Genomic DNA, 13,222 nt, shown 5'->3' with positions numbered 1-13,222 from the left:
TTACAATGCCCTAGTTTAGGAATTGAAGTTGCACACCATCAACTAGCAAATAATGATGATCTTAGTAAATTGTTTCCCTCACAGAGAAAGTTTTTAATTACAACACTTCTGAGCCATTCTTCTAATAATACTGCAAATTATCTGAAACATTTTGCTTAAAGGCACACAGTTCATACCAAGCCTGAGGGGACGGGTACCAAAACTGGATTCAGAGATGGCTACTATGGGATTTAAGGAGTAAGGAGTAAGGAGCAGAATCCAGGTCACCGGAACCACAAAAATTCACTTTCTCTTTGAGTATGTAATGCTATAGCTTCCAACTTTAAGATACCACTAAACAATGTGGAACTTTTAAAGTCCAATGGGTTTATCATTTGCATTTCTCCTAAGTATACTATTTTCTTGAGTTTGCTCTGATTCTTAGTGTCTGCTTGGTTGGCTAAACTAAAACCATTCCAATGTTCTATGGCAGATTTCCAGATTTCCCCAGAGATTCTTTTCACTAAGGATGCATACTTTTGCTGGATGTGATTTTACTGCATCTCATTTAATGTTCCTGTGCTAAAAGCTAACCTTTTAAATTAGTCATTTTGCTATGACATCAATTTGTAACTGAAAACATCAATTCTGCTTCACTGCATCTTAAAGATAAATACAGCAGGAACAAAAACACTTTTAAAGATCCAATTTCAATAAATGAGAATGTGATGTATTCTAGCACAGAGTATCATTAAGGGATGCATTTCAAAGCATCTCATTATTTGAGCAAGATCCAGCCAACTTTGAACAGCAAGGCCTTACAAATTTTTCCTGAAACGGGGCTTATAACCTACAAATATTTATGTTGGCTTCATTTGGGCTCTGTAAGTAGACATGTAGCTTCCAAAGTAAAGTTCCCAGTTTAGAGGATGGACAAGGGAACATATTCCTAGCCCCCTCCTTTTTCTCTTCACAGCCTGTTGTATCAGAATTCCAGAACCAAAACTGCAAGATCAGAGATGTACAGTAGTCTTTGTGTTTACTAGAATACTGAGATTCAACAATGGTGCATAAGACAGAGCAGCAATTAAAGAACCTTGAATCCAAGAATTTGTTTGGAGAAAGAAGTGGAAGAGTTCAAGATCCTTTAAAGTTCTACTTGTTTTAAGGTTGCTTCATTTCAGCAGTCAAGATTAAGATGAGATGGGAATTTCCTTTTTTGTTTTGTTAAGCAACTACTAACTATGAATTTTCCAGTCTCCTGTGTTTTGGCTTGAGGTCTGTCAGAAGGTCCAGATCTATCTTCTGGTTCTTTCTTTTCAAGGTTTTAATGTCTTATCTGTTGAAACAATTGCAGGCTATTGCTGTACTTTTAATGAGAAACACCACTTACAAGATCAGTGAAAGAATCCAACTCTATCTCTCTCTGTATCACCCCTGATTTCCATTCTCCTACACAGTAGTTGTTCTCTTAGACCCAAAGTGCTTGCCTACCTGGGTTATTTAGCACATCTGACACTTGCTTTTTATTTAAATCCACATGCTTTAGGTAAAGGAAGGAAGCAATTTTAGACCAAAAGCTGGGATATAAGAAATTATGAGTGAGCAGCTGCAATCCAAAGGAGGCACAAACACTGCTGGCACATTTTGATAGATACCTACATGCACACACACACTGCTTAGATTCAACATCTCTGCTTACCTATACAGATAATTTCCCACTTTCAGTGTTACATTTTGAACCCATAATATTGGAATAGCAAAATGAGTTTATGTCTGATTTGCTACATGTTTGAAATAAGGTCTGTCTTTACTCTGAGAAAGAGAGAACTTTATTCCTCACAGTTCTGGAAAAGGAAGAAATGCTGCTCTCCAAACTGTCTAAAAGAAAATGTTAAGCTTTTTTCCTAGTCCCAACACTGTAAGGTGGAAAGGCTTAATTTCTGATCACCTGCAAATAAGTCTTTTCCACTCTTACTGCACCAAGTCCTTTGAAGCTGGAGGGAGGTATGCGGAATATATTTGATCCTGGTAGGGAGTGGCCTGGTATACTCAGGGTTTCCGCAAACTTATAATAAGCCACTTTACTCTGACCCACCTGATTAATAATTTGCTTTCTAATGACATAGAGTCTTCTGCATGCCAGTTGTATGTAGATACAACCTCAATCCATCATGGTGTATGTAAGAATTAGTCTCCCAAAGTGTTTTGCTATGATTCATCTTCAAGTCTTAGCCTTTGCAGATGAATAGATTCCCCTCCTGGTATTTGGGCTTACTTATTTAAAATTAAAAACATTTTTACCACTTACATTCAGCTGAATCATATGCTACAGAATTATATTCTCAGTGCTTTAAAGTTTTAACCTACAGTTAGTCCTTGACTCTATGGCTATGACTCAAGAGTTTCCACTGCTAACCAATGCAGTAATTAAATCAATTGGATCTGATTTTCTGTCCTTTTTGCTGCAGTCATTAAGTGAATCCAGCTTCCTCCATTGACTTTGCTTGTCAGAAGACCCTTGCGAAGATTGCAAATAACCATCACATAATACTGGGATGATGCTACCATCATAAATACATGCCAGCTTCCAAGCATTCAAATTTTGACCGTGTGACACAGAGATGCTACAGTGGTCAAGAATCAACCATAAGTCATTTTCCAATGCTGTCATAACTTTAAATGGTTATTAAATGAATGACCATAAGTCCAGGACTACCTGTAATTTCTAATGCATCATGGGTTTTTTATACTTTATATAGCAATCTGAGAGGTATTTAATGGATGGTACATATTTTTGTATAGTTAAAGTAGTAATATTTAAAAGGCTAGTGATGATGATAATTCTCTTTAAATGTTCAGTTACCCAATAATTGGAACTTAAGATCCTTCAGAGAAAGATGAAGCTTATATTGGACAGATCCCAGTAAATAAACCAGGTCAAGCAAATAAATCAGGTTGAGCCATTTGGGTTGCTCTGAGTCATGTCTAATCAAGTAAATCAGGTTAAGATTAGTCTGTCCAAAATTAATAGGTCAAAATAAATTAGGTCATGAATTAAGTTTGGATGGTACAAGAAGCAATATGGTTAGCTGTGCTGGAAAAATGATGATTTGGGGGGGGGGAGGGGGGAAGCTGCAAGCAACAGAAGGCTTAGAAAGTTGGCAGAGCCTCATCTGAATCTGAGCCACTTCAAGGTGATACTAAGGGCTTGGCTTTGTGTCCTGCTTATTGCAAACATAAAAGCAATACACTAAGCATTTTTGAGGGACATGTCCTCAAGACATTGCCTTCACCTCATCCCTTAGTTCAGAGGACTTCAAACTTGGCAACTTTAAGACTTGTGGACCTCAACTCCAATTTCAGCTACACTGACTGGAGAATTCTGGAAGTTGAAGTCCACAAGTCTTAAAGTTGCCAAGTTTGAAGACCTCTGCCTTAGGTAGTCCTCAGTTGTTCCAGTTTGAAAGCAGTGTTTTTATTCTCCTAACAGAAAACGTCCCATGTAGACAATCTAGAGTACCCAGGACAAGCCTGGAGATGACCCAATTGGAAATGGTGATCTTCCCAACTCCATTAGGCCAATCAGCCTGTGCAAAAACACCCCCTCTACCAGTGTCCATGAGAGGTGCTGGTGGGGCTGTCAGAAAAGACAAGATGGTGATTGCAGCAGCACAGTCAAAATCTATTTCGATCTTGCTGCTGTCTTGCCTTTTTTGAGCCCTCTCATAGATACCAGTCACCCATCCTCCTCTGCATACTATTCTTCATGGCCACTTTGGCTTTCTCTGCATAAGAGAATGGACATCTGTTCTTTTTCTCTTTAAACTGAAATATTGAATAGCCAAGAGATCAACAGACTCATCAAGCAAGAATCCTATCATTTGATCTGTCTATAATTTACAATATGTGTTTGTGCTGAGATAATAATTTTGGAAGTATCTTTCTTACCACCACCCCCTTCTCTCTCTCGCACACACAGAGAGTGGGGCTCACCATAGCTTCAAAATAGGAATTTATGCAGAGTCTTCCATTTCACTCAGAAAATTGTCCCAGACCAAAGTAACTAAGAGCTTTATCCTACACTATACTTCCCTGTAATCAATTAAGAATAAAGTAAACAGCATTTTAACAATGAAGACTCAGTCAACTCTGGCGCTCTGTACTAGGCCATTAACTTCCTATTTCTATTTAATCATTTTGTATACTAGTAGACTATGTGAGTTAATTAAATGAGAAAAAAATAGCTTGAAATCCTAATTGTAAGATGCCAAAATAAAAAAAAAAGTGTACATAATTCCGAATTGGAACAAAACCGCTGCTATTCTAGCCTGTTACTGTATTGCAAACTGTATTCCACAGAAAGGGGCTTTTAAAAATATTTCAGAATTCACTTGTTCATATCCCCTGCAGCCAAATCCAGAGGGCTTTAAACACCTGGTGTCCCCCCCCCCCCCCCGCAAGCATTAGGCAGGGATGGGGGTTGAAATGTGAGGACAATTGATCTGGAATCTGGGGGGAAGGTTACTTTTGTTTTTAGTTACATTGTTATGGATTGTTGTGAGCTGCCTAGAGCCACTGGAATAGGCAACCTTAGAAGTCCTGTAAATAAATAAATATGACATAAAGATGCAGTTTGGAATTCTGTGGGAATGGATTCATGGTGCTTTTCCTATGACAATTTTGCTGCAATTTCCAGGAAGAGTATAGGGGATAGGTCAAAGTTTTATTTCCTTTGTTTTTGATAAAACTTTACTGAAATTCATAAATATCTTCAAAATAGAAATAAAAGTGGTCTTTTTAAAGTGGGAATACGAGAATCTGACAGACCTATTCATCCAGGCTTGAGTTCTTAGATTTTAAAAAATCTGATGGGGATTCTGTGTATTCAACCATGTTGCCGATGATGAATTGTATTTTCCATTTCTTTTTTTATGACAGTTTCACCCTCTGTAGAACCTCATGGCAGGCAGCCACACTAGTCTTTTTGCTGAGATAGCTGTTGACTTTGCTAGTGCAGGAGGTAGAGAAAATCAGTTCATTTTTCTGATGATATTTAGAATCATATTAGAATAAATGAGAAACAGGTGTTTTTTTAATGACACTGACTAATTTATTCTCCTTTGCAGGACTAGGAAGCAGGACATATTTGGTTGCCAAACAGGTTGAGAAGAGGTTACACTGTATTAAGAAGAGATTGTTTTCAGAAAGATTAATATAGCTTCACTTGGTTTTTGTTAAATCTACATTTTGTGAAGTCTTTCCATAAAATTAGTTTTTCCAATGGAAGTGCTCAGCAGTTCATATTACTAAACAAGCCTGGATAATTTTGTTGATAGTGAACTTAAAGTACCTTTTTATTTCTTTCATTTTGCAACATATTTATTTCAAATACACAACCTAATTAAAGAGGACTTCATGAATAGAGAGTCTACAAACCCAATTTGAACTAAAAATGAAGATCTATCTCTTAGGCAAACACTGATAACCTTGAGTAAGATGGAGTGATGTTAATCAAAAGATAAAACTGAAATATTGATACTTTTTCATGTAAAACAAGGATGCATGTCTCATAACTAAAGCTATTGCTGTTAATATGTTAATACAGCATTTTGCAATACATAGGATGGAACAGTATATAATTCTCATATTACTTGATGTTTATTAGTTTAAAAAGTTATAGCTAATACCCATTTTAAATTAAGCTATAAAACAATGGAAAACATTGTGAATGGCAACAATGAAGCCTTGCACACAAGAGAAATGCATTTATATTTTATTAAACCAAATTTAAAATTGTTTTGTACAGCCTCTATACCAGAGCAGTATGGAGACCAGTATTTTAGAATTTTGTAGCAGTTTATAAAGAATCTTTCAGTTGCTATGACTCTGCCATGATAATAATTTCACAAAAAGTGTTATTTGTGATTATCCATTTTTTGTTTCCTCATTGTTATTATGTCTGCATTTCTTCTTTATATCTACAATTAAGTTAGTAACGGCATATTTTTCTCTTCTTGTTTCTCTTGGAGCCCTTTGTTGTAATAAAATATCATGGCATAGTTCTGGAATAAAGATCTTGCTTCAGAGAAGGTCAAGATGCTAACTCATTGCCAGCATTTCATGCCATAGATTTAGTGGAATTGCTTCTCCTTTCACCTTTATACTCTCTTAAACGCAGGTCCTTACATGACTACCAGAGATCTGAGATTTCTCACTTCAAGTTTATGTAAAGCTCTGATGCTAATCAATTTCAAACTTGACTCAAATCCAAATGTTTGGTTGGCTCTCAGGAAGCACAGTAAGTCCAGTGTGAGATGATGCCTGTCCTTACACCAGAAATTTTGGCCTGATTTCCAAATATAACCAGTTCCTGCAGTGGAAGAGAAGTCCTTGGCTTTATATATCATCTACTCCTGCTCTCTACTTGCATCTGTATTGTAGAAAGTGAAGACAAAGTTGGCTGGAGATAGGACTGTAAATGTCATAAGAATGGATTCTCTATAGAACTCTCTGTTTTAGTAGTAGGAAAGCTGACTGCAGCACACCTACAACATCTCATGCTGAGGAATCCTCTCTTCCAAAAGTCATGAATAGGTCATTGATTTCATAACAAATAAACTACCTATTCCAGGACAGGTAGTCCTTGACTTTAGTTACCTTTTATTTAGTTACTGTTCAAAGTTGCAATGGCACTGAAAAAAGTGCCTTACAACTGGTCCTCTCACTTATGTCTGTTGCAGTATCCCCGTTCACATGATTAAAATTTAGTGCTTGGTAACCAGCATGTATTTAAGATGGTGCAGTGTTTCAGGGTCATGTGATCACCATTTGCAACCTTCCCAGCTGGCTTCGAAGGTGGTGCAGTGGTTAAATGCAGCACTGCAGGCTACTGCTAGATCAGCAGTTCAGCGGTTCAAATCTCACCGGCTCAGGGTTGACTCAGCCTTCCATCCTTCCGAGGTGGGTAAAATGAGGACCCAGATTGTTGGGGGCAATATGCTGACTCTCTGTAAACCGCTTAGAGATGGCTGAAAGCCCTATGAAGCGGTATATAAGTCTACTGCTATTGCTATTACTGCTATTATTCCAAGCAAATTCAATGAGGGAAGCTGGATTCACCTAATGATCACATTTCATTAACAGCAGCAGGGATTGCTTGAAAGTTGGCAAAAAGTTCATAAAATTTGATGCAACTCACTTAACAACCACCTGGCATAGCAAAGGAAATTTGGTCCTAATTGTGGTTGTAAGTTGAGGACTAGTTTAAAAATCTGGTAATCCTAGATAAGAAGTTTCCATGTGGAGATTGACCCATGGTAATTTGATCTATGATAGAGTCAACAAAGCTGGTTACTGAAGAGAGGAAAACCTCTCTTGGAGTCAAAATTAGAGTCAAAAGTACTTCAAAAAGCAGTGACAAGCTTATAGTAGGAATGAGATCTAGCTGTTAAATTGGGCTATTAATCTGGGTTGAAGTTTATGGTGGGGAGGTCCGTGGAAAGATTTAGATGGCAAGTATGTGTCCTGCTTCATCTGGAAGACTCATTACTAGAAAATCAAAATATCCTGTTATATAATCACCATACATTTGATTGCATTATTCAGATTCTCCATGAAAAAACAGATTGTTGATCATGCAGAACTATTCCAGATCTTTAGCTTCCTTCAGCCAGCTGATACTAAAGAATCTAATAGTCTAAGACTATAGACTAGACTCTACATGGTGTTCCAGATACTCTTGGCTCACCAGAATGATATAGACGGTGTAAGAGGAGAGCTGTGTTAATATAAGGTAGCATTTTTTCTCACTAACAAATATATTAAAAGGCATCAGCTTTAGTGAACTACATTTCATTTCATTAGATGCATAGAAAAGCTAAAGTGATGTAGGAGTTAAATTAGGATGATGTGTTTGTATTGGGTGGGAGGGGTAGTTTTACAGAGTGGTATAGCCTCACTCTTAAAAAATCAAATATTGACCTCTGCAGTTTGGTTCCTTCTTGGAGCCTTTTGGGAGTGCTTTCCCAGCTATGTGCTAAACTGTCTGAATCTGCAGTATGGCTCTTGATCTTCTCACTTGAAAGACTTTGTACTTTGTGTCAACTACATCTGTCCACTAAGCAGCCCATAATCATTGAACTCATTGATGGATCCACTACATCAGTTCTGGTTTAAAAAGAATGCCTCCCTTGTTCCCTAGTTTGTTTCTATTTTCAGTACACCTCAAGTCGTTGTTCTGGCAGTGTTTCTGAAATCCATTCTGCCCTGCTGACTTATAATGTTAAAAGGAATATGCTTCTTCTCAGGTCTCATTAGTTATACGTTTGTCACTGTGAGAAACAATGGGCTTTGTTTCTCCCAGTGGTCTGTGAATGTTTTTGGTGTTACCCGTTAAGCTTGCTACCTTCTCAGTACCAACTTACATTAAAGGGCACTCTATTAAAGCCACTGCCTGATTTAGAGACCTTCCTCTTCAGGACATCTCCAAAGAAGCCAGACAGTCTATTTCATCTTGTACTTGTACTTGTACTTGTACTTGACGCCTCTTCACCCATCGTGGGTATAGGTGACTTCCATGGAAATTTAAAGGAATGGATATGGCGATCCATGGAAGCTGTTTCGGCTGGATATACCCAAGGGGACGCCAGTCCCAAGGGTTGACAGAGCCCGATTGGTGGGAACGGGGGGCACCACGTGAAGGCCGGGTTGTCGTTTGATAGTTGAGAGGCTTTGCAATAAGTGTTGCAATGTATATTTGGGCATCAACTATCCTTGCCCCCCCCTATTTCATCTACCCTTATGAAACACTGTGGCCTGGATGTCAGAGCCATGGATGAATGGGTCTTCCCACCCCCTTTTAGAGAAAGAGTGGGCATTTCTTCTTTTTACCTTTAAGTAGCCTATCAACAATATATAGGGAATTTGGGGTGGGGGGCAACATCTTTGCTTTTTTTCAACTTGATTAAAGAATATTCTAAACTGTTGGGCTACTGATAGGGTAACCTGTCAGCATGATTCAGGGACACTCATGGGAATAATGACATACAAGAAACCCACTGTGATATAAATTGCAGCTGAGTTAGTTGTTGGGTATTAATGTTAACACTTTACTAAGTAAAGTCATTCTGACAAAATGTACATTCTTCTTAACATTTCTGCATATTAATCCTGCCTTGCCCACTGTTAGTTATTTTTTTATGCATAGGCTAAAACATCAATCCAAATTTCTTTGTCAGGATTGGTTTCAAAGATGAAATATTATGTCTGTTTCTATTAAGCAAGCTATTGGTGTATAGTTCTGGTTTAGCATTTATAGAAATGTATTCCATGATAACATTTACTATTTCATGTTTGATATGTGTATATTTAAATGAATTATGTATGTACAGTGATGTTTATATTACAACTAGTGCAGTGGTGAGATAACAAGCAATTCACCCTAAGTGGTGCAAACTGGCTGAATCCCAGTGCACCACTGAACTAGTGTATGAGAGAAAGAATCCTGAGACACTTTCATCACATCCACAATAATATCTTCAAATATCTTTAGTCATCTGTTTTTATACTTATATACTTTTTATACTTATACTTGAGAATCCTTGAATGAAAATTGGCTATTCTTAGTGCTTAATCTTCAGTATCTTCAGTTTAATTTTTTAAGTGTTGCAATGCAGCAACTAAGTTTCAGCATACTGAGTTTTTTTATAACCTTGCCCAACCTTTTAACAAGTTTGTGATGAATGCTACTTAATTGATATTATGTTTTCTAAACCAAGAAATCTATTACTTTTCTGATTAATTAACTTTGCACTTATTTAGATAATTTATTTTTATTCTTTTCTTGGACAATCAAAATAAGCTCATTTTACTTTCCAGCTGTTTTTTGCCCCATCCAGCTGTGCCTAATAACCTTGTTTTAAAAAGTTATAAATTAATCTACTTCCCAAAGAACAACACACCATTTAACAAACAAACAACTAACAACTAGGAAGATATAACTATGTTGTGCTGCCTATTTTGTTTAGCTTCCATTGAAATCAATGGGAAAACTGCTGTTGATTTAAAACAAGCAGTGCCTTTCCTTTCACTAGTGCATATGCTTATGGTTCATTGCAAATAATCGTACACAACTATTATGCTAAAAATATTAGTGAGAGTGCTTGCAGGATTGGTCAAGCTTCATATATTAGATACTGAAGGCTAATTAAAGTTTCTTATATGTTTTGCATTCACTGATTGGCATCTCCTCCTGTTGCTACAGGTTGTGTTTTCCTGACATAGGCAGAAAAAGGAGGACAAGTCATACAAAGCTTCTTGTCCTTTTTCTCTTGCTCCTCCCACTGTTTACTCAGGTGGGAAGATATAATGATGATCTATTTTCAACAGACCCAGTTGAAAATTTTATTCTATAGTTCTCATGAGGAACAATGACATAAAATCCTTGCAGGATTAGAGGTGCCAGAACTCTGACATGTAGATTCCTACATGCCCAAATCCTTTAAATTCCATCAATTTCACAAACAACTTTACAAGCCACACACTTCCATATTCCAAGGGATTGGGAGCTCTTGGGAAGTTGCTGACTAGTAGCTCTTCCCAGGCCCAGCCAGTTTGGCTGACTGGAAGTGAAGGCTTTTGGGAGCTGAAATTTGGCATTATCAGAAAGGCTGCAGTTCCACACCCCTAGTTTATCAGCTCATTCATTTGCCTCAAAGAGAAGATAGAGATTTTCATCTGATGACAGGAAGCAACAGGGACCATGGACTTTAGTAGAATCCTGCTTAAAGGACTGGACCACAAAGCACTAATAAGAGGATAAGGACATCAATATTGATTTATGTTGGCAGCTAAAGTATTGATTTTTAGTTTCTGTTGACCAAACTTTTGACAATAAAATGAGATGTGTGTATGGGGGAGGGGATTAACAGTAGATTAAATAATTGCTATCTATGCCACCTATTTAATTTATTCTATACAGTAATCAGTTATAAATTGTTAAAAGTTAACAATTTACTTTAAAGATTAATAAAAAGTTAAAAGTTATGCTATAAATTATATATTTGAAATGGTACAGGGGGCTGGATTAGAAGACCTCCAAGGTCACTTACAACTCAGTTATTCTGTTAAATAGAATTAAAAAAGAAAATGTGATGCTCAGTAAAAACAAATTAATGTATTTCCTCATTGTCCTTGTTTAGGTCATGGAACCAAAGGAGTATTTGAGCTTCTGTCGGGATGGCGTCGAACCAGAGAAAATTTGCCATTTAAAGACAGGGTTGCTGATGCCTATTCAGATGTAATGGTTTCCTACACCATGACAAGCTCCTTGTACTTCATAGCCTTTGGCATGGGTGCCAGTCCTTTCACCAACATCGAGGCTGTGAAAGTTTTCTGCCAGAACATGTGCATCTCCATCCTGTTGAACTACTTCTACATCTTCTCATTCTTTGGCTCCTGTCTGGTGTTTGCTGGGCAGCTGGAGCAGAATCGTTACCATAGTATCTTCTGCTGTAAAATCCCCTCTGCAGAGTATCTGGAAAGGAAACCTGTTTGGTTCCAAACCATGATGAGTGATGGGCATCAGCAGTCTTCTCATCTGACTGACCCATACCAGAACCACTTTATCCAGCATTTTGTAAGGGAGCATTACAACGAATGGATCACTAATATCTATGTTAAGCCATTTGTAGTGATACTGTATCTCATTTATGCTTCTTTCTCTTTTATGGGCTGCCTGCAAATCAGTGATGGGGTCAATGTTATCAATTTGCTTTCTAGTGATTCTCCGAGTGTGTCCTATGCTGTTATTCAACAGAAGTACTTCAGCAATTATAGTCCAGTGATAGGATTTTATATCTATGAACCACTTGAGTACTGGAATGGCACTGTCCAAGATGACCTAAAGAAACTGACTGAAGGCTTCAACACACTGTCCTGGCTTCAACAATATTACCAGTATTTGAGTGCTGGGAATATCACCGCAACCAATAAAAGTGACTTCCTTGGCATCCTCCAAAACTCCTTTTTAAGAAAGTCTGAGTTTCAACACTTTAAAAATGATATCATTTTCTCCAAGACTGGGAATGGAAATAACATTATTGCTTCCCGTATGTATCTTGTAGCTAGGACTAGTGAAAAAACACAAAGCGATGTTATAGAATTATTGGAGAAACTCAGACCATTGTCCCTGAAACAGAGCATCAAGTTCATTGTCTTTAACCCTACTTTTGTCTTCATGGACCAGTACAGCCTCTCAGTAATTATGCCCGTCTTGATCTCAAGTTTTGGCATCTTGCTGGTCTTGCTACTTACATTCTTCCTTGTTATTCACCCTCTGGGGAATTTCTGGTTAATTCTCACTGTCACCTCAATAGAGTTGGGTGTCCTGGGCTTGATGACTTTATGGAATGTAGACATGGATTGCATTTCTATATTGTGCCTTATTTACACTTTGAATTTTTCCATAGATCACTGTGCACCCCTGCTTTACACATTTGTACTAGCAACTGAGCATACCAGAACTCAGTGTATAAAAAGTTCACTCCAAGAACACGGAACAGCAATTTTGCAAAATGTTACATCTTTTCTTATTGGGTTGGTCCCCCTCCTTTTTGTGCCTTCAAACTTGACCTTCACACTGTTCAAATGCTTGCTGCTCACTGGCAGTTGCACACTTCTGCACTGTTTTGTTATTTTACCTGTCTTCCTAACGTTCTTCCCACCGTCCAAAAAACACCACAAGAAAAAGAAACGAGCCAAACGAAAGGAGCGAGAAGAAATTGAATGTATTGAAATTCAAGAAAATCCTGACCATGTGACAGCAGTCTGAAAGTCAAATAAAAATATGTGGGTTTTTTAGTACTGAAAAAAAATGTTACACGGAGCTGCAAGGAAAGTAAAGATCTCCACTGCTTGTGCTGGCCCCTGCGAAGCAAGACAAAGGAAGCCCAAGGAAGGAGCATATATGATCCATGGAGGTGAACGTTAAAGTAATAACCATTTGAAAAAGAAAAGACGTGAGAGAGGGGGTAAAAATTCCTCCAAAAAGTTTCTCCTTTTACTCCTATGACTTCACTGAGGGGAATTAGCAGTTGAGATATATATATGTTATGTTTGTGCTGATAAATAAATAAAGGAAGACTAGTATAGATCTATTTCAAGCTATTTAGCTCTCATCAGCTAGCCATACCCTTGCTGGGAATCGAACCTGTGCTCTATTGCCTCTTAGGCAGATGTGTTA

At 37.7% G+C, this 13,222-nt stretch overlaps 1 protein-coding gene across 2 annotated transcripts in view; it reads left to right on the top strand.

The window, feature by feature from the left end:
• Positions 1–12,811, top strand: part of PTCHD4 (patched domain containing 4) — a 73,864-nt gene extending 61,053 nt beyond the window's left edge. For both annotated transcript variants that reach the window (XM_032214637.1, XM_032214636.1), the window contains exon 3: positions 11,181–12,811. In XM_032214637.1, the coding sequence (XP_032070528.1) occupies positions 11,181–12,811 (1,631 nt within the window). The remainder of the gene's footprint in view (positions 1–11,180) is intronic.
• The last annotated feature ends 411 nt before the right edge of the window (positions 12,812–13,222 follow it).

Source organism: Thamnophis elegans, chromosome 3 (genome assembly GCF_009769535.1).
Source record: "Thamnophis elegans isolate rThaEle1 chromosome 3, rThaEle1.pri, whole genome shotgun sequence".
In the NCBI taxonomy this organism is placed as follows: Eukaryota; Metazoa; Chordata; class Lepidosauria; order Squamata; family Colubridae; genus Thamnophis; species Thamnophis elegans.
This window is presented reverse-complemented; position numbering and strand designations above follow the sequence as displayed.